This window comes from Salmo trutta, chromosome 6, assembly GCF_901001165.1.
Source record: "Salmo trutta chromosome 6, fSalTru1.1, whole genome shotgun sequence".
Taxonomy (NCBI): domain Eukaryota; kingdom Metazoa; phylum Chordata; class Actinopteri; order Salmoniformes; family Salmonidae; genus Salmo; species Salmo trutta.
Genome location: NC_042962.1, coordinates 21,381,260 through 21,402,716, shown reverse-complemented (window position 1 = coordinate 21,402,716; position 21,457 = coordinate 21,381,260). Strand labels below are relative to the sequence as shown.

The 21,457-nt window shown below is 45.6% G+C and overlaps 1 protein-coding gene across 1 annotated transcript in view; it reads left to right on the top strand.

The window, feature by feature from the left end:
- The window catches only part of hecw1a (HECT, C2 and WW domain containing E3 ubiquitin protein ligase 1a), an 87,553-nt gene that overhangs the window by 40,345 nt on the left and 25,751 nt on the right, over positions 1 to 21,457 (top strand). The window contains exons 8-12 of the mRNA XM_029755722.1: positions 10,987 to 11,129; positions 13,091 to 13,191; positions 13,588 to 14,561; positions 14,625 to 15,108; positions 20,276 to 20,362. Of these exons, the coding sequence (XP_029611582.1) occupies positions 10,987 to 11,129; positions 13,091 to 13,191; positions 13,588 to 14,561; positions 14,625 to 15,108; positions 20,276 to 20,362 (1,789 nt within the window). The remainder of the gene's footprint in view (positions 1 to 10,986; positions 11,130 to 13,090; positions 13,192 to 13,587; positions 14,562 to 14,624; positions 15,109 to 20,275; positions 20,363 to 21,457) is intronic.

The window sequence follows — 21,457 nt, the reverse complement described above, 5'->3', positions numbered from 1 at the left end:
TTCAAAATCAACATCCCAATTAGAATTTGGACCAAAATATTTGACAGTGTAATCCTACCAATAGCTCTTTACGGAAGTGAGGTTTGGGGGCCACTCAATAAACTGGACTTTAAAATGTGGGACAAACATCCAATTGAAGCCCTACATGCAGAATTCTGTCGGAAAATCCTACAAGTCCAGAGAAATACACCAACTAATGCATGTAGGGCAGAATTGGGCCGCTTTCCAATAATAATGAAAATACAGAAAAGATCTTTAAAATTTTGGGTACATCTAAATTCAAGTCCAAATTCAAGTCTACAATTTAAAGCACTCCAAACCCAAGAGCTGAGCCCAGAAACGAGCCCTCTCAGTCAGCTGGTGTTGGACCTCACCAACCAAGCTGACACCAGCACTGCTTCAAAAGAAAGAATTCAAATAAACAAAATCATGAACCAATCAAAGGACTCATATTTACAACATTGGAAAAACGAAACAAAATCCCAAAGCCGACTAAATTGCTACCTGACCCTAAACAGAGAATATGAATTGGCTGATTATCTCTACTCTGTCAGAGATACGAAGCAGAGACAGATTCTTACCAAGTACAGGCTGAGTGACCACCTGGCAGAGACAGATCCTTACCAAGTACAGGCTGAGTGACCACCGATTGGCAATAGAAACTGGCAGACATAAAAAGACATGGCTACCCAAAGAGGAGCGTGTATGTGGTCACTGCACGACAGGGGAGGTAGAGACAGAGATGCACTTTCTCCTTTACTGTGATAAATATTCCTCACAAAGAGATTCATTATTCACAGAAATGACTACATTTATTCCAAATTTGAACTTATTAAACCCAGAGGAAAAACTAAGAATACTCATGGGCGAAGGAGCAATGGCTCCTCTTGCAGCCAAATATGTATTTGCCTGCCATAGCCTGAGGGACACTGAATAATAACATCTGCATAGTAAACAGTAACTTACTTATTATTACTATTATTGTTATTACTGTTATTGTTATTTCTATTATTATTGTTGTTTATCATTCCAAATAGTAGTGGTATGGGTAGTAATGGTAGTGATAGCAGTTTAGTGATGGTGGTGATAGTAGTAGTAGTAATGACGATAGTAGTTGTAGTACTGATGTAATGGTGAAGATGACCGTTATTTAGTTATAAGTTAGTTATAGAATCATTTTCCATATTTACATTTTATATTTATTGCATTCTACTATTTTACTATTATTTTATTGTTATTATTTTTAATTTTGTATTATTATTTACTGCCATGTTATATTATTATTTGTTATTGTTTAAAATTGTATTACAATGTATATTGTATACATTGTTGCTTTGGCAATATTAACACAATGTTTTTCATGCCAATAAAGCAGCTTGAATTTGAATTTGAATTTGACAGAGACAGAGACAGAGAGAGAGACAGAGAGAGAGACAGAGAGAGAGACAGAGAGAGAGACAGAGAGAGAGACAGAGAGAGAGACAGAGAGAGAGACAGAGAGAGACAGAGAGAGACAGAGAGAGAGAGAGAGAGACAGAGAGAGAGAGAGAGACAGAGAGAGAGAGAGACAGAGAGAGAGAGACAGAGAGAGAGAGAGGCAGGCAGGCAGGCAGGCAGACAGACAGACAGACAGGCAGACAGACAGACAGACAGACAGACAGGCAGACAGACAGGCAGACAGACAGACAGAGACAGCTCATGTGGTCGACATGGTGTCTCCCTTTCATGGGTTGTTGCTGGTGAGGCTATGAAGAGTAGCCTCTCACAAGCTGTGGTGGAGATGGGTGTCCTTTCGTCCAAGGTTTAATGCACCAACAATGCAGATGTAATGTGAGATCTGTCATTCTCCCTCTCGGTGACTGCACTTAAAGGGAGGGAACACACACACAGTGTGAATAATTGATTTAGCAGTCACATTTCGGTGAATGTGTTAAGGAAGTCATTTGTGCATATTGAAGGAAAAAAAGTTGCATGTTATGCCCTGTGAAGTGGAACAGTAATGATGCCACAAAACTGGTTTGCTGTGCTGTATATTTTATGTACAGCATATAGGATATACATACAGTACATATCCTTTTAATCTTTGTGGCTATATCACCCTGTTATAGCAGTGTCCTATACCATCCCTCCATTTTGTGTCTTTTGGGAAGTGCTTAAAATGTGATGCAGTCCTGATGGCCCAGTCATGAATCAAGCCCGTGACCTCTCCCTGGCCCAGGCTAATCTTTCTCACTCTGGCCGTGCCGTAGTATTTAGCCCCTGTCACACTCTATTCCGCCTGGCATATTTGGTACCTCCTGAGGCGGGACTGGGCGCGTACTGTAGCTGTAGCTACCTTAGCGCTTGACTAAGCAGGCCTGTCTGACTCTGCAAAAGGCATTTCATCATCAAACCCCTGATGAGGCACAGAGCATGCCGTTCATGCCTTCTGAGCATTGCCACACACTGACTCACCGAACACCACAGCAATGTTAATGGCTGGACGGGAGAAAGGGTTCATCCGTTTGTAGGCACTCAGTTGATGATTTCTGCTATTGTTGCTCAGCACGTACCCAGCAAATTCTCCTCGCGTTCTTCGTGAGCCAACATAACAGGAGGCAGGTACGGTGGCTCCCGTAGGACACGTGAGGTGAGTCAAAAGGAACACACAACGATAATTCACAAGGGCTACATAGTGAACGTAACAAACGCGACTGTTTACTATTGATTCTGGTGACAGTTAAGCAGGCATACGCTGCTCTCTGATTTTTACGCCGTTACCTGTGGTTTCCGTTTAACACCTTCTTTCCTCAGTGTGTAGCCATGCCGGTGTGGTCAATCAGGAATTCTACCTTTTTAACGTTCTTAGACGTGACAAGACTTTCAACACGTGATGAAGAAAGAAAATCATAAAGTGTTAGAAGTAGACAGCGTATGAAGCGGATGGGAACATTTTAATAGCTCAAAAATGGTGTTCCTCCACAGTTATCCCCTGTCAGCACAGTAGGCTAATAATCTCACTGCAGATCTGGAGATTGCAGGTTCAATCCCAACTATTCTTTCACCATGTCCCCCCCTCCAAAAAAGGGGGGGGGGCGACATCTGAGGCTCAGATACAGTATACTCTACTAAAAGATAGGATGTCTTCGTTTTGTCCAGATTTATAAATCCAGTCAAATGCAGAATTTAGACTAAATGTAAAAAATGTAACATTTTATAGAAATTGACTGTTCAACTTTGAAAAACACACCTGATATAATTCATACTTCTTGACATTTGATAAGGTCATTTCCCCTCTCTGATGCAAAAACTTAAGGCAAACATACAATTTTGGAGAACTCTCCCAATTTCTCTGCTCGGAAGAATTAATGCCATTAAAATGGTCTTCCTCCCACAACTGCTCTACCTATACCAGAACATCCCAGTATTCATACCTAAATCCTTGCATAAACAACTGGACTCTATTATCAACCCTTTCATCTGGGATTATAAAACACACAGGATAGGTAAAAAACACCTCTGTAAATCCAAGATGGAAGGAGGATTGTCTCTCCCAAACTTTATATTTTACTACTGGGCCGCTAATATCCGCGCTGTTACGTTTCTGCTGGATGACGCACACCCGCCACCCAGCTGGCTTAGTATGGAGCGAGAGGAGTGCCACCCCTTCTCTATTGGTGCTGTGATTTTGTCACCTGTCAATCTGGAGATGTCACTTTACCGTAACAATCCTATTATACACAGCACAGTCCGAATCTGGAAGCAAATTAAAGTCCACTTTGAGCTTAGACCAATATCATTCATGCTTCCTGTTGCCAGGAATCCCTCCTTTGCCCCCTCTAACCTTGGTAACACCTTTGAGCGGTGGGGAGAGTTAGGGATAAGTACCATAGGGGATTTATAAATAGGGGGAACCTTTGCTTCCTTTGAATCGCTGAGGGAAACGTATAATCTTCCCAGAAGTAACTTTTTCAGATACCTACAGATTAGAGACTATGTTAGAAAATACCTCCCAACATTTGGGAATGCTAAACCTTCCATGTTTGACGGATGCATAAAAATATGCCCCACCTCAGACAAACTGATATCTCGTATATATGACGCTTTTCAATCTGTTAGCGCACCCTCTACTGATGCCATTAAGGCAAAATGGGAGGAAGAACTAGGGACTGAAATTTCGGTGGCAGACTGGGAGGACAGCTTGGAGTATATCCACACCTGCTCCATTAACTCCAGACATCGTCTCATACAATTCAAGGTATTACACAGATGACACTATTCCAAAACCAAACTGCATAGGATATTTCCTGGTACATCCCCTATGTGTGATAAATGTCAGGCTGAGCAGGGTACACTCCTCCACTGCTTTGCCCTATGCTCTAACTTGTATGGGTATTGGTGTGGAATTTTTGGGGTCCTCTCTGAAGTTCTGGAGACTTCAATAGACCCAGACCCGCTTCTGATAATCCTGGGAGTGTCCGATTCCCTAAACGGATTAACCAACTCCCAAAAACAACTCATCTCTTACAGTCTCATTTCGGCAAAAAAATGTATCTTGTTGTTTTGGAAAAAGAGGGAAGTGCCCTCTACCAAATTATGGCTCAGCGAATTGGCAAACACTGTACACTTAGAAAGAATTAGATATATTCTGAACAATAAATTATCAACATTTGATCAAATCTGGCAGCCTTTCCTCTCTTACTTGGACCAGGCGGCGCTGTGAATTTGCACTTCCTAACGCACTCTCAATTGTCATATGGTAATCTACCTTTGGGCAGCATGTGCTGGCCCCGCCACCCGAGCAGTTGGGAGGGGAATAGGGTGGAATAAGGGGGGGATAAAGTGGGGTATAAGTGGGGGGGCTACATTGACCCTTTTTTCTTTCTACCTGTCCTTGTTTTGTATGTCTTGTTTTGTAATATTTGTTTTGTGCCCAGAACTCTGGGTCTTTTGGTTAATGTCTGTTCTCTTATGTTTGGATAAGAACTGTAAACTTGTCTTTTATACCTATACACCATTCTTGTGTATGTGTTCAATAAAAAATATTTGAACGAGACATTTGATAAGGTCCCCTTGGCTTATTTTTCATGATCTGATCTTAGATCAGCACTCATAGTCTTGGATACTTTGTAAATATCGACCAGAAGTATGCAGCATATAAAGAAGATGGGTGACGTGACGGTTAATAACTCAGTGACCAGTATTTCCCTGGGTTGGTTATGTCTAAGAAGGCAAAAAAATTGACCGTACTGCCATGGCTATATACACACGACTGGCCTCCCTGGTGGCGCAGAGGATAAAATAGTGCAGGTTTAAACCCCAGATTGTTAACATAAAGTGAAAAAAATACAGTTAAATAATTAAATTCTGTTCAAATGTCTTATTAATGAAATGAAAATGCCATGTCTCTATATCACCTACATTGTGTTATCTGTGGTGGTTGGTAAAGACGTTGTGCACAACACTTTAGTGAATGTTAGGAGAACATTCCGAGGATATTTAATTTAAAAAATGTTTTTTTAACGTATATAAAGATTTGGTTATCAAAAACATTCGCCGAATGTTTTTGGGATGTTATCGTAATACTGTTAGCTAAATCCCTAACGAGAACTTAAAGGGGAATCTTAGCTAATGTTCTGTCAATGTTCCCAGTTTGCTGAGTAGTGTCTGGTGAGATTGTCAGCTAACAGAAGTTAGAAGGACAGAAATACTTCTAAATGTCACTATTGTGGGCTGTTTTTGGTTTTCCTACCTGGTTTGGACCTGGATCTGTATTACATATTTAACTCTGGTCCGTTTTCTTCCTATGAGTAAGGTACACTACGTTACCAAAAGTATGTGGGCACCTGCTCGTCAAACATCTCATTCCAAAATCATGGGCATTAATATGTTGCTGGTCCTCCCTTCGCTGCTATAACAGCCTCCACTCTTCTGGGAAGGCTCGAACCATGAAAAACAGCCCCAGACCATTATTCCTCCTCCACCAAACTTTACAGTTGGCACTATGCATTGGGGCAGGTAGAGTTCTCATATTCGTCCATCAGACTGCCAGATGGTGAAGCGTGATTCATCACCAGAGAACACATTTCCACTGCTCCAGAGTCCAATGGCGGCGAGCTTTACACCACTCCAGCCAACACTTGGCATTGCACATGGTGATCTTAGGCTTGTGTGCGGCTGCTCAGCCATGGAAGCCCATTTCATGAAGCTCCCGACAAACAGTTCTTGTGCTGACTTTGCTTCCAGAGGCAGTTTGGAACTCAGTAGTGAGTGTTGCAACCGAGGACAGACGATTTTTACACACTATGCACTTCAGCGGTCTCGTTCTGTGAGCTTGTGTGACCTACAACTACACGCCTTCACGAGTCGTTGTTGCTCCTAGACGTTTCCACTTCACAATAACAGCACTTACATTTTTTTAAACTTTTTTATTTAACTAGGCAAGTCAGTTAAGAACACATTCTTATTTACAATGACGACCTACCCCGGACGCCACCCTATGGGACTCCCAATCATGGCCAGATGTGATACAGCCTGCATTTGAACCAGGGACTGTAGTGACACCTCTAGCACTGAGATGCAGTGCCTTAGACCGCTGCGCCACTCAGGAACATCTATATAACTGGGACAGCTCTAGCAGGGCAGAAATTTGAGGAACTCACTTGTTGGTAAGGTGGCATCCTATGATGGTGCCACATTGAAAGGCACTGAGCTCTTCAGTGAGGCCATTCTACTGCCAATGTTTGTCTATGAAGATTGCATGGCTGTGTGCTCGATTTTACATACCTGTCAGCAATGGGTGTTGCTGAAATAGACAAATCCACTCTTTTGAAGGGGTGTTCACATACTTTTGTATATATAATGTAACTGCTGGCTCTAGGAGTTGGCTTTAATTTGGGATTCATTCAGAATAGTGCAACGGCCCCTGACCTAGCATTTTTTGGAGTGTGCTGCTACTATTTGGCTAACACGATTATGACTGCGACCACTGAGTGCGTTCAGTTTCCCCCCACTGTGGGACAGTGTTGCTCTCTGAACCTGAGGGAGACAGCCACTCCCGCTAATCATGCTAATCAGGGAAGCTACACGAACACTCAGTATGCTAACACTTTGCTTTATTAAAGTCGAGAAGTGATATGACGGCTTGGAACTGGGAGAATGACTCACTCTGTGCATCCCACCAAAGCATTTCCTTTGCTCCTGGCACTTGAACACAGCAAACACTTCTGTATTCTCTCAAGTGGCTTGGTTTGTTTACCCTCTATGTGTTTGTGCGAGGCTGTAGGCTAATGATAGCTAGCACGGAGCATGTTTTTGTTTCCTCAGTTCCTCCACAGCACCCTGTAAATTAGGAAGGGAGGTTTACTTGAGGGGATCCATCTTAATGGTTAACCACCCTGGCCGGGCTTTAAGTGACAACAAACAATTTTGTGAACCTTGCTCTACAGAGGGATGTTTTTGTTTTCTGGTAGGTTAGCTTAGCTTAGCATCTCTGGTTCAGCAGTATGGCTCAATAATACTACAGAACTGTATGCGCCTGAGGCTATTCCATAGCCAGCCAACCATCTTTACTGTACTGTACAGTAGGTGCTGTGCTTAGCTTAGTCACTGCAGTAGTCTCCCAGATGGCTGCAGGCCGGAGGAATGCAGAGCTGGATGGGAAATGGATTTGCACGTATGCAGGCATCGTCATGACTCACGAGTCACGACACACAATATGCTCTACTTTACTGTAATTTAAATCTATAGCTCTCTTCCGATAGAGATTCATTCAACCCAAATATATGACCTATACTATGGACATTATTTATTTACCATCATTGGGAAAACAAAAAGCCTGCACATCAGATAGTACACTGAGGCAAACATGGATTGAGTTTTGCTTCTATCCTATTCCTTCCTTAATTTGTCTCTCTTCGTTTTTCCTTGAGTACTCCCAGCATCTATTTTGGTGGGCCTGTAGCTATCTTGTTTGTTTGTGTAGTGGTTATTGGTCAAACTCACAGAGAAAGGAGTCTCAGGCTAAAACATTCTCACATGGGCTATGAAGCCTGTTCTTGCTCAGTGCATAGTGTGCTTGTGGAACTATGTGTATGTTTCTTTCTGTCTCTATCTTCTCCGACACAGGAAAGAGCTGTACTTTTCAATTCAATTAAAACGGAGCGCTGAGGATGACAAAGCCGTGGGGCGGAGGGAGAGGGAGAGACACTGCTGGGTGCAAATTACATTCAGCTGCTACAGATTGGATTTTAAGGGGTGGTGCAGAGGGAGGGGGGGATGAGGGACATTAACTAGGCCAGTGCATGGAGGAATCAGTGGCTTCGTTGTTGTTTTTAGTGCGAGTAGCAACTCAAACGCAGCAGAAAGCAGATCAACCAAAGCAGCGTATTCCACTTTGGCACTGCAGCTGAAATCTGATAGCAGGCTAGTAGTGGAACAGTGCCCTGGAACCATGAACCGGTCGGGTGGTCACTTTCAAGGTGCTTCCATCCAACCGTCCTCCACGCCAAGGCCATTTTTTCTTCTACTGACCTGTAACTGATTGAACGCACCACAGCAAATCCACTTTCACAGAGGACTAAATATCACAAACCCTGTTATAGTACACCCAATGGTTACCCGTGCTCTGGTACACTGCACACACACATTACATCTCCTATGTACATTTCAAATCCACCAAAGCTCTACAATGAAACTCCAGTTAGTTTCTGCAGCTGCAGAGCTGGTGCCTTTTCTCTGGCTTGTTCACTGGGCAGGATGCTCCTCCGGTCTCTCTAGCGTTTGGATGGAGTTCAAGGCACTCTCTCTCTCTCTGATTCTTGGCTGAGGGAGAGGGCGTTTAAGCACCTTGGACAGCGCTCAGATTCTGCTGCTGCCGGCCTTGGTTCATTCAGCACCACGGACAGCAGCAGAGACAGCCCAGACATGGAGAGGAACGGAGCAACATAGAGAGTCAAAGAAAAAAGAGAGTGAGGGAATGTCACGGTGCTGATAAGAAACGGACCAAGGCGCAGCGTGTGTTGAGTTCCACATATTTAGTTACAGTGAAACTTCTTCAACAAAACAATAAACAAGCAACAAAACGTGACTACGTGGTGCAACAAGCACAAAACCAAACAATATCCCACAAACACAAGTGGGAGAAATGGCTACCTAAATATGATCCCCAATTAGAGGCAACGATTACCATCTGCCTCTAATTGGGAACCATACAAAACACCAACATAGAAATATTGAACTAGAACACCCCCTAGTCATGCCCTGACCGACTACACCATAGAGAACCAAGGGCTCTCTATGGTCAGGGCGTGACAGGGAAGGAGAAAAATGCAAGGAAGGAGATATAGAAATGGATTGAGGGAAGGAGGGGGAGAGAGAGAGTTTGGGAGAGGAAGGGAGGAGAGGAATATAGAAAAAGGTAGTGAAGGAATGAGAGAAAGAGATAAAGGCAGTAAGGGAAAGAGGGAGAGGGAATGCACATTTCAAGATCTTATCCTTTAAGATCCAATGTTATCATACATTGATTACTTAATCCAAGCTCTAAACTCCATAAGATTTCTATACATTCATTTGTCCTTTAATATTTAAAAAATATATAAAATATTTAGAGTATGGTCATAATAGGTCTAGTAATCAGGGAACAGTGCAATTAAGTAGCTATAGAAATGTGGGTTAAATCGGAGAAGGCAATGCTGCTGTTTTGACCTTGATAAAGGCTCTTTATTTCAGTGTAAATTAGCTGTAATCAAGAGAATAATGAAAAGCTTTTGAAGGTTTCATCAATGAGAAGCCATATCTAACAAAGATACACTGCCTCCTGCTATTCCTAATAGATCTATTGATAACACCATGAATGGTCATGAAAAACAAGTCTGAATGATATTAATGGTACATAGAGTTGTGTGTATAAATGAATCATAAAGAAACCTGTAAGGACCGACGCCGGGGTTGAGAAGCAGGTACGGGGAGTCAAACATTTAATTGGGAACAGACATGAAACCAGACAGGACCAGTGCTAGCACACGGGTATATAAGGACATAGGACAATCAATGCAGAAGCAGGGAACAGGGCGGGGAACCAGACAGATATAGGGAAGGTAATGACAGAGATGATTGAGTCCAGGTGAGTCCAATAATCGCTGATGCGCGTAACGGGGGAAGGCAGGTGTGCGTAATGATGATGGCTGGAGTGCGCAATGCTGAGGAGCCTGGTGCCCTCGAGTGCCATGGGGGGAAGTGCGGGAGCAGGCATGACAGTACCCCCCCCCCCCCCCCCCCGCCCCCTCTAGGGGCGCCACCTGGCGTTCCACGTGGGTGAGCCTTACGGGCGGGCTGAGGCATGGGCGCTGAACAAGTTGGCTGGGCGTGAAACCCCGACGAACCGGCAGAGGCGTGAGAGCCTGGCGAGCTGGCTGAGGCATAGGAGCCTGACGATCCAGTTGAGGCGTGGGAGCCCGATGTTCCTGCAGAGGCATAGCAGCCTGAGGAGCCGACTTGGCGTAAAAACCTGACGATCCAGCTGAGGCCTGACGTGAGATGGGCGCCTTCGAGCCAACCGGGGCAAGAAACCTCTCGAGCCAGCTAGGGCATGACAGCCCGACGAGCCGGCTTAGGCACCCTCGGTTCCATCGGTGTCGGGCCACGGACCCGACGTCACCACCAACCAGAACGTCAGCACTCCCCGATGCTTCGTATGATGGCTTCTGCATTAATGATGATGGCAGGAGTGCGCAATGCTGGGGAGCCTGGCGCCCTCGAGTGCCAGGGGGGAAGTGCAGAAGCAGGCGTGACAGAAACCCACATAGAAGTTATTATGTCATTATGATGTCAGTACCTGATTTACCATATAATTCCTTGGAAAAAATACCCAGTAAATGGCATTAACGTATAATAGAGTGTTACCAATCAAGTGATGTTATCAGTAAGCCCATGGGCACTAACATAATATACCTTTCTCCTCCTCTCCTCTCCTTTCCTCTCCTCTCCTCTCCCTATTTCTGTCTGCAGCGCTTCAGCTTTGTATCTCTGCCTACGGACGTGCTGGAGATTGAGGTGAAGGACAAGTTTGCTAAGAGCCGGCCCATCATCAAACGTTTCCTGGGCAAGCTGTCCATGCCGGTGCAGAGGCTACTGGAGAAACACGCCATCGGGTAGGTCACTTGACCTGACCACAGCCACTTCCACACACTCAGGCCTACTGGGTCATCAGACCCTACTAGAGCTCTATGTCCCCTGTGTGGACTGTGTGGACAGCCTTATGTCAGTTTGCATGTTGGCCGTATGAAATGTTATGTATATACTGTACAGTACCAGTCAAAAGTTTGGACACCTACTCATTCAAGATTTTGTACATTTTTTTTTACTATTTTCTACATTGTAGAATAATAGTGAAGACATCAAATGAAATAACACATATGGAATCATGTAGTAACCAAAAAAAAGTGTTAAACAAATCAAAATATATTTAATATTTCAGATTCCTCAAAGTAGCCACCCTTTGCCTTGATGACAGCTTTACACGCTCTTGGCATTCTCTCAACCAGCTTCATGAGGAATGCTTTTCCAACAGTCTTGAAGGAGTTCCCACATATGCTGAGAACTTGTTGGCAGCTTTTCCTTCACTCTGAGGTCCGACTCATCCCAGACCATCTCAATTGGGTTGAGGTCGGGTGATTATGGAGGCCAGGTCATCTGATGCAGCACTCCCTTTACTCTCCTTCTTGGTCAATTAGCCCTTACACAGCCTAGAGGTATGTTTTGGATCATTGTCCTGTTGGAAAAAAATGATAGTCCCACTAAGCACAAACCAGATGGAATGGCGTATCGTTGCAGAATTCTGTCGTAGCCATGCTGGTAATGTGTGCCTTGAATTCTATATAAATCACTGACAGTGTCACCAGCAAAGCCCTCCCCCACACCATCACACCTCCTCCTCCATGCTTCACAGTGGGAATCACACATGCGGAGATCATCCGTTCACCTACTCTGCGTCTCACAAAGACATGGCGGTTGGAACCAAAAATCTCAAATTTGGACTCATCAGACCAAAGAACAGATTTCCACCGATATAATGTCCATTGCTCATGTTTCTTGGCCCAAGCAAGTCTCTTCTTATTATTGGTGTCCTTTAGTAGTGGTTTCTTTGCAGCAATTCGACCATGAAGGCCTGATTAACGCAGCCTAAACTGAACAGTTGATGTTGAGATGTGTCTGTTACTTGAACTCTATGAAGCATTTATTTGGGCTGCAATCTGAGGTACAGTTAACTCTAATTAACTTATCCTCTGCAGCAGAGGTAACTCTGGGTCTTCCTTTTCTGTGGCAGTCCTCATGAGAGACAGTTTCATCATAGCACTTGATGGTTTTTGCGACTGCACTTGAAGAAACTTTCAAAGTTCTTGAAATGTTCCGGATTGACTAACCTTCATGTCTTAAAGTAATGATGGAATGTCATTTCTCTTTCCTTTTTTTATAGCTGTTCTTGCCATAATATGGACTTGGTCTTTTACCAAATAGAGCTATCTTCTGTATACCACCACTACCTTGTCACAACACAACTGATTGGCTCAAACACATTAAGAAGGAAAGAAATTCCACAAATTAACTTTTAACAAGGCACACCTGTTAATTGAAATGCCTTCCAGGTGACTACCTCACGAAGCTGGTTGAGAGAATGCCAAGAGTGTGCAAAGCTGTCATCAAGGCAAAGGGTGGCTACTTTGAAGAATGGCTACTTTGAAGAATTTGTTTAACACTTTTATGGTAACTGCATGATTCCATATGTGTTATTTCATAGTTTTGAGGTCTTCACTATTATTCTACAATGTAGAAAATAGTAAAAATAAAGAAAAACCCTTGAATGAGTAGGTGCGTCCAAACTTTTGACTGGTACTGTATGTCTGGTCCTTTTAAATGTCTCTTTCTACTTCGCTTGTATTTTCTCTAACTTTGTATTATCTCCCCTTTTCTCTTTTATCTCTCTTTCCTCATGTCTTTTTTGCCATTTCTCTCTGTCTTTCTCTCCGTCTATTTCTCTGTCCGTCGCTCTCTCTCTCTCTTGCTCTCTCTCTCTCTCTATGTCTCGCTCTCTCTCTCCCTCTCTTTACTATAGGGACCGTGTGGTGAGCTACTCTCTTGGCCGCAGGCTGCCTACGGATCATGTCAGTGGACAGCTGCAGTTCAGATTTGAGATAATGTCCTCAATTCACCCAGGTCACAAGCATTTCCTTCTTTGAACCCTTACCTTCTCTTATATCAGTACCGAGATCACATTTATGTCCCTTTTTACTCAATGATCAAATTGAAATAGCACGATAAGACCCAGGCATTTTTTATGTCCCACATGATATAGTCAAGAACATTGATCACAGTGGCGATTAATGTGAACAATATTACTGTTGATTCATTCCATGTACTATTATTGTCCTGATTAAAAGTCCAACACATTTGTGTTAAAAATCCCTGTACTATGCCAATGCCACTATTCAAACAATTACACATAAAGGAAATCCACAGTGCAATTTCTCTTTGTCAGCAATTTTGTTTTATTGGGTGCCCAAGTCACCATTCTAAGACAGTAAGGTGACTTATTGTTCTCTCTCATTTCAGATGACGAGGACATCTCCCTCGTCATGGAGTGCCCTGTGGTCCCTGACCCTGACCAGTTGGAGGTGAACCAGGTGGACCCAGTCGCCCCAGCAGAGATCCCTGCCGACGACACATTGAGCATGGGGCCCGACACACCCGAACTCCCCCTGGATGGAGCCCCAGACTTGGAGGACCCGGAGCCCTCCACCACTCTCGCTTACGTCTCCCTCACAGAGGAGGCCCATCCTGGGGACGATGTCATGGAGGAGGAGGGTGTGGAGGAGCAGGTCACCCTGGTTGAGATGGAGGAGAGTACAGTTAGGGAGGTGCAGGTATCTTCTTCAGACCCACAGACTGGGATAGAAGAGCAGGTTTCAGCTGAACAAGTGGTGGAGGAGAGAGAGGAGGAGGAGGAGACTGGAGCCCAGGAGGCTCAAGCCCTGTCTGAGGAGGGGGAGGAGGGGGAGGCCCAGGTGCAGCCTAAACCTGAGGGTGTGGAGATGGACTTGGACAGTGAGGAACCTACCACTGCTGTGGAGGAGCCGTTGGAAGGAGCCACGGGGCCTGTGCCGGCTGAGGAGGTAGTGGAGGTAGTGGAGGAGGAGGGACAGCATGTGGTGGTGGAAGCCAAACCGAGGAGGGTTGACTGTTGCTGCCCAGCCCGCGCCTCCCCTCCGATGCGGAGCGCCCTGCGGCGCAAGAACAGGCCCTGCTCGCTGCCTGTCTCAGAGCTGGAGACGGTGATCGCCTCATCGTGTGGCGACCCCGAGACGCCGCGCACCCACTACATCCGCATCCACCACCTCCTCCACAGCCTGCCTTCAGCACGCCAACGGCAGGGCAGCGGGGAGGAGGAAGAGGAGGAGGAGGAGGGAGGGTCTTCTACCGAGGAGCCGACCATCAAACCCACCTCCAAGGACGGGGAGGAGGGGGAAGGGGAGGAGGAGGAGGAGGAGGAGGGAGACGCGTCCCAATCCCTGGCGTCCCCCTCCCAGGTGCGTGAGTGCACAGCCCCCTGCTGTCGTAGTAGGACCCTCCCCCGCAGTCTGTCCATCGAGCGCCTGTCAGAACTCAACCAGCTCCTGGATGGAGGGGAGAGGGGAGGGAGGACGCTGCACCCACGCCTGGAGAACGAAGAGGCGGAAGGGGGCGGAGGCGGCCGGGGAGTGAGGGGGAGCGAGTGCGAGTTGTGCGACAACTCCTGCTACAGTACGTCTTGTTACAGCACCAGTTGTTACAGCACCTCCTGCTACAGCAACTCTGGCTACGAGGGGCGCAACCGCCCCTGCAGCCACACACGGCTGTCGTCGGTGGACAGCACACGCCTCTCAGAGAGCACCGTCTTCTCCTCGCAGGACGAAGAGGAGGAAGAGGAGGAGAACAGCGCCTTTGAGTCGGTGCCTGACTCCATCCAGAGCCCCGACACCAGGGACCCTGGCGGCGATGGGACGACAGCAGAATGGAGGGAGGAGACAGAGGAGGGGACGAGAGGGGAGAGCGGGGAGTCGCCGGTGGCCGGGCCTAGCGATAGGACAGCAGGAGGTGAGATGCTCTTCATAGTCACTTGCTAACTGATACACCTGGTAAATGTGTGTTTACCCTGTCCAGAACCTGAGACCAGGTCAAGCTTAGCAAATGTGATAAAAACATACCCAGAATAACAAGTGAAAACGACACTCTTAACGTCTCCATTCAAAGGTGACATTTCTATTTTTGCATGACTACTCTACACTCTTGCCTTGTGACCATTACACTGTACAACAACTGCACGACAATAATTCTAACTTACTATACACAGAACCTTATTTTAAGAAACAAGGCCTCCTCCTCACCATTAATAGTCTATTGATAGAGAGAGTACAGGAGAGGTCTGTTATCGAGTCCATAGCCTCCGCTGTGACAGGCCTGGCTGCCCATTAGTGTGTTGCACAGGGAGCCCTGTTGTTTCTTCCCCCCACATTCAGGTGCGTGAGCACTGTCAGTGTCGCTCTAATTATCTTCCCCCCAACCCCCACTGCCGTGAATCCAGTGAATGCCAACCGAACCATCCCCCATGATTGTGATTATCATTGTTTTGCCTTTTAAAAGAGCAGTGCACCGTGGGTCGAGAAAGGAGGCAATGGGAAGCACATACCCCCGCTGTTGTGCGTTTTACCCCCAATTTCACAACAGTCTTTGTGTTTGTTGTGATGACCCGTGTGTGTGTGTCTTCCCCACACACATACATCACACATCACACACACATCAGGCCTCCTGGACAGGGGTCAAAGGTGACGATGGCCTCAGAGGAGAGGGGTCAGCATGGGGTGGTAAGGTCACACAAACAATGCGGTCAAACTCATGGTAGCGCTTTGGCATTGGGTTTAGGTTCCTGGCTGCCATCTGGCACCAGGCTTTTGTTTTTGGTCATAAGCTGCTTTGCTTCTGCCATGTTGTTTTGTTATCTATGTTCTTTTGTTTCTATGTTTGTTTTTGATTTGGCTTTGACTGAAATGGTGGTTCAGCTACTGGTTGAGTTATTAGTTCAGTTACTGGTTAAGTTACTGGTTCAGTTACTGGTTCAGTTACTGGGTCAGCTACTGGTTAAGTTACTGGTTCAGTTACTGGTTCAGTTATTAGTTCAGCTACTGGTTAAATTACTGGTTCAGTTACTGGTTCAGCTATTGGTTAAGTTACAGATTCAGTTATTGGTTCAGTTACTGGTTCAGTTATTGGTTAAGTTACTGGTTCAGTTACTGGTTCGGGTACTGGTTCAGGTACTAATTAAGTTACTGGTTCAGTTGCTGGTTAAGTTACCAGTTCAGTTACTGGTTCAGTTACCGGTTCAGTTACCTGTTCAGCTACTGGTTCAGTTATTAGTTCAGTTATTGGTTCAGTTACTGGTTAAGGTACTAGTCAGGTTGCTGGTCAAGTTACTGGTTCAGTTACTGGTTCAGTTACTGGTTAAGTTACTGGTTCAGTTATTAGTTCAGTTACTGATCAAGTTACTGGTCAAGTTACTGGTCAAGTTACTGGTTAAGTTACCGGTTCAGTTACCGGTCAAGTTACCGGTTCAGTTACTGGTCATGTTACTGGTTCAGCTACTGGTTCAGTTACTGGTCAAGTTACTGGTTCAGTTACTGGTTCAGTTACCGGTCATGTTACTGGTTCAGTTACTGGTTCAGTTACTGGTTCAGTTACCGGTTCAGTTACCGGTTCAGTTACTGGTCAAGTTACTGGTCAAGTTACTGGTTCAGTTACCGGTTCAGCTACTGGTCATGTTACTGGTTCAGTTACTGGTTCAGTTACTGGTCAAGTTACTGGTTCAGTTACTGGTCAAGTTACCGGTTCAGTTACTGGTCAAGTTACCGGTTCAGTTACCGGTTCAGTTACTGGTTCAGTTACTAGTCAAGTTACTGGTTCAGTTACTGGTCAAGTTACTGGTTCAGTTACTGGGTGAAAACACTGCTACACAAAGTGGATGCCCAACCGTTTGAGGCTGGGTGGTGTTGAAGTAAGGACAAAATGAGGGAATAGTGAGAGTATAAGGACCAAGGAAGATAATCAGTGCAGGTTACAGATTGCGTTTGAATTTGAAACAGTTCTGTTCAAGCGAGTCCACAATTCAGCTCATTTACATTTTTCACGATGACATTGCTGCTGCTGAGCAACATACCTTCAAGGGGTCGTTATGTCTGTTGGCTGTTTTTAGGGTATACACTGAAAATGCATGGTTTTCTTTCAACTTGAACTCCTGTGTTCTCCAAAGCTTTACTACAAGTGTTCCGTTTTTTACATGTTGACTCTCATTAGACACGATAGGCAATGTAGGTCACAAATCAGAGCTAACAAATGAAGGCCCCATTTAATGCCTCAATCAGCGCACGGCGAGACTCCTGCCTACGTTTTACACCTTTCTCCTTTCATCTCACGTACACTTCAAAGTTATTCTTCCTTAATTAGAATTGCTAATGAAAAATGTTCAGAACTTCTGTCACCTAGGTAACTGACTATTGTTATCATTGCTAGAGAAAATGTTGGGAGCGGGGGGGGCATGTGGCGGTTTTATATCTGTAATTTGTCTTGACGGTTGTTTGAGGTTTTCTCTGCTCTACCTCTCTCTGAGGGCTGACAGTACAGTACCTCTTTATGGACGGAGATACTATACGGTGGGAGATAAATCCTACACAAACACAGACGCACAGTACGCTCACCACACACACTGCTGAATACTGAGAGAAGGGGTGGGTGGGTGGGTGGAAGGCGTGCAGGTACCATCAGCTACAACGTACTCAGTACAAACCCGGCCAAGCAGAACCAAGTCAGTACCCACTGATCCAACACGCTCACAGTCACTACTGTACTAACCCGGCCAAGCAGAACCAAGTCAGTCCCCACGGATCCACCACGCTCACAGTCACTACTGTACTAACCCGGCCAAGCAGAACCAAGTCAGTCCCCACTGATCCACCACGCTCACAGTCACTACTGTACTAACCCGGCCAAGCAGAACCAAGTCAGTCCCCACTGAACCACCACGCTCACAGTCACTACTGTACTAACCCGACCAAGCAGAACCAAGCCAGTCCCCACGGATCCACCACGCTCACAGTCACTACTGTACTAACCCGGACAAGCAGAACCAAGTCAGTCCCCACGGATCCACCACGCTCACAGTCACTACTGTACTAACCCGACCAAGCAGAACCAAGCCAGTCCCCACGGATCCACCACGCTCACAGTCACTACTGTACTAACCCGACCAAGCAGAACCAAGTCAGTCCCCACGGATCCACCACGCTCACAGTCACTACTGTACTAACCCGGCCAAGCAGAACCAAGTCAGTCCCCACTGATCCACCACGCTCACAGTCACTGCTGTACTAACCCGGCCAAGCAGAACCAAGTCAGTCCCCACTGATCCACCACGCTCACAGTCACTACTGTACTAACCCGGCCAAGCAGAACCAAGTCAGTCCCCACTGATCCACCACGCTCACAGTCACTACTGTACTAACCCGGCCAAGCAGAACCAAGCCAGTCCCCACTGATCCACCACGCTCACAGTCACTGCTGTACTAACCCGGCCAAGCAGAACCAAGTCAGTCCCCACTGATCCACCACACTCACAGTCACTCCTGTTAGTGTACAGCACTGGGAGCTTCCGCTGCCGTTTACCTGACATTCTAAATAGCAGCGCCCGCTCTGTGCAATAACACACACACAGACACAGTACAATAGCTAGACACACACGGAACAGTATCAGGGCCTTATAGAATCCCAGTTGCGGAGAATGAGGACCGAATCACGGAATCCAAAACATTAAAACGGAATTGAAGAATATTCAAAAATGTAGTGAACTTAATATGAAATCAACTAGATCTTTTCAACGTAATATAAAATGCATTCATTTGCCCAAGTGAATCATAAGACAGGAACAAAATGCACCAGTGATTCGTATTTTTATGCCGTTTTCTGAAACGGCACAGGAATGCCCCTGTCTGTGTGCATGTGGGCGCGTATACACTTTGTGTAGCCGTTAGCGGTATGATGCTAATGACAACCTTCTTCTCGTAAAGATGGAAAGGCTTTCCCAAAAACCTTCTCAATTAAATAGTAACTACAAAGTAACCTATGCCTACCTGGCAGAATGATATCATGATTATTTGCAGCAATCCAGTGGCCATTTCTTTTGCAAACTCTGCAATCACATGAGCGCTACAGCATCACCGCTTAACCAATCAGCGGTCTCTTCCTGGTGCGCACTTGCATTAAAGAGTAACCCGTTAAAGGGTCTCCTGATGTGGTTTAAACATAGTTGTGGACTTAGAACCTAAAATGTTGTTGTTTTTCTATTAAAAACATATGATTTTGAGGCCTCCCAAGTGGTGCAGTGGTCTAAGGCGCTAGCGACTCCTGTGGTGGGCCAGGCGCATGCACACTGACACGGTTGCCAGGTGTACGGTGTTTCCTCCGACACATTGGTGTGGCTGGCTTCCGGGTTAAGCGGGCATTGTTTCAAGAAGCACTGTGGCTTGGTTGGGTCGTGTTTTAGAGGACGCACGGCTCTCGACCTTCGCCTCGCCCGAGTCCGTACGGGAGTTGCAGCAATGAGACAAGACTGTAACTACCAATTGGATACCACAAAATTGGGGAGAAAAAAGGGGTAATTGTATGATTTTGAGAGTAAGAGCTAAAAAAAATGGACAAATATTTAACCTGGAAAAACACAAGGGAGATAAATCAAAAAGGAATCATGCAGTAGCAGCCACACACACACTGCACTTTCTGAGCTGAAAAAAGTCACGCCCACACCACCCCCACAATGTGTCTCTCTATTTCAATCTCTCGCTCTCTCTCTCTCGCTCACTCTCTTTGGTCACTGTAAGATGGTGTTTACTTTGTGGTCCCTCTAGGCTGGGTAGAGTGCCCTAGAAATACCATGCGCCATCATTAAGTTTCAGTGGCACAGCATCCATTCTGCACAGGTATTTACTTTTCTACCTCCTGATTTATTTAGCTGGGGTCAACCCGGCGAAAGCAGGTCTCCAACCTAGCGAAAAATCTCTCAATAACACTGAAACTGCATTTTCTCCTCCAATTTCTCGTCCCCTGACATATATCCGATGTGAGCTGATATATGGGATACATGTCTACGTTCACCAACCTCCATTTCCCACCTCTCTTAGCTCACAGGTTCCCCTGTGTTTCTCCTCCCATGTCTATATAGGAGATAGTTACTTGCCATGCGGTCATCCTCCTGCTTTGCGACCTGACACCCACCATTACCCAACTGTTGATGAACCGTTGCCTCCAAGTAAGACTTCCAACATCATTCACCACCCTTACTCTTACCCCGGAGTCGTGTGTCTGTGTGTGCACGCGCCCGTGTGCGTTGATATGTGTGTCAGATTCATCGATGTGCATGTAGCCATTTCTCTTAACATCTCTCCAATGGCGAGGGACACACCACTCTGGTGGTACCTATCCATCTCTCTGTCTATCAGTACATTGATCCATCCTTGATGTTTTCTGTACGACCATTCACGCCATAGTGATTTGACCTTCTAGAACAGTCATTTCTGTTTTGCTACACATGGGTTGCCAGATTGGGTTTCTAGGTGCTACTACAGTATATGCTACTATGTGGCATCCTGGGGCGCTGTACATCTAACCATCTCACACATCAGGCACCACAGCCCTCGCCACCACCGTTTCTATAGTGACAGGCCCTAGAGAGGCAGAGCGGGAGAGGCAGTCTATATTTATATCAGCAGGGCGTCTGATACCAGTGGAGGCTGTGGGGTCTGTTGGACTACAAGTTCCATGAACCCTAGAGAAGAGAAGAATGTGACTGCAGCTGGAAAATGTAGTTTATCGCTAACATAGACATGGTTCCTTGTGAACTCTTCTGTAAGTTAAATTGCAGCAAAATGAAAAATATTCACAATAGAAAAAAATATGATGAAATAATTCACTCTTCCTTTTTACATTGCTTTTCATTTTTTGGGTTTACTCAAGTTTCTCTTCCCCTGTGAGTAGAGAATTCATCCTGTTTTTCGGTTGGTCTTTCTCTGTGTTGATATTGGGATTTGGTGCAATGTCACACCAACAGAAGCCCTGCTGAGCTTTGGTTTTTACTATGAAATGGCTAAAAATAGCCTCCAAAAACCAAATCAGTGGAGAGTTACCGGGGAGAGATCTGACAGCCACAAATATAGTGCTGCTGCACCAAGAGGGACTCTATTCCAGCTCATTAGAATAAGCAGAGCAGGGATGGAGAGGAGCTGCTGCTAGAGGTATACTTCTATCAGAAGATGTTGTTAATATGCTCACAGCTCACAGACTGACTCATACTGTGTTAGTATGTAGGACACGTGAATGTGCGCGCACACACACACACACATTCTTC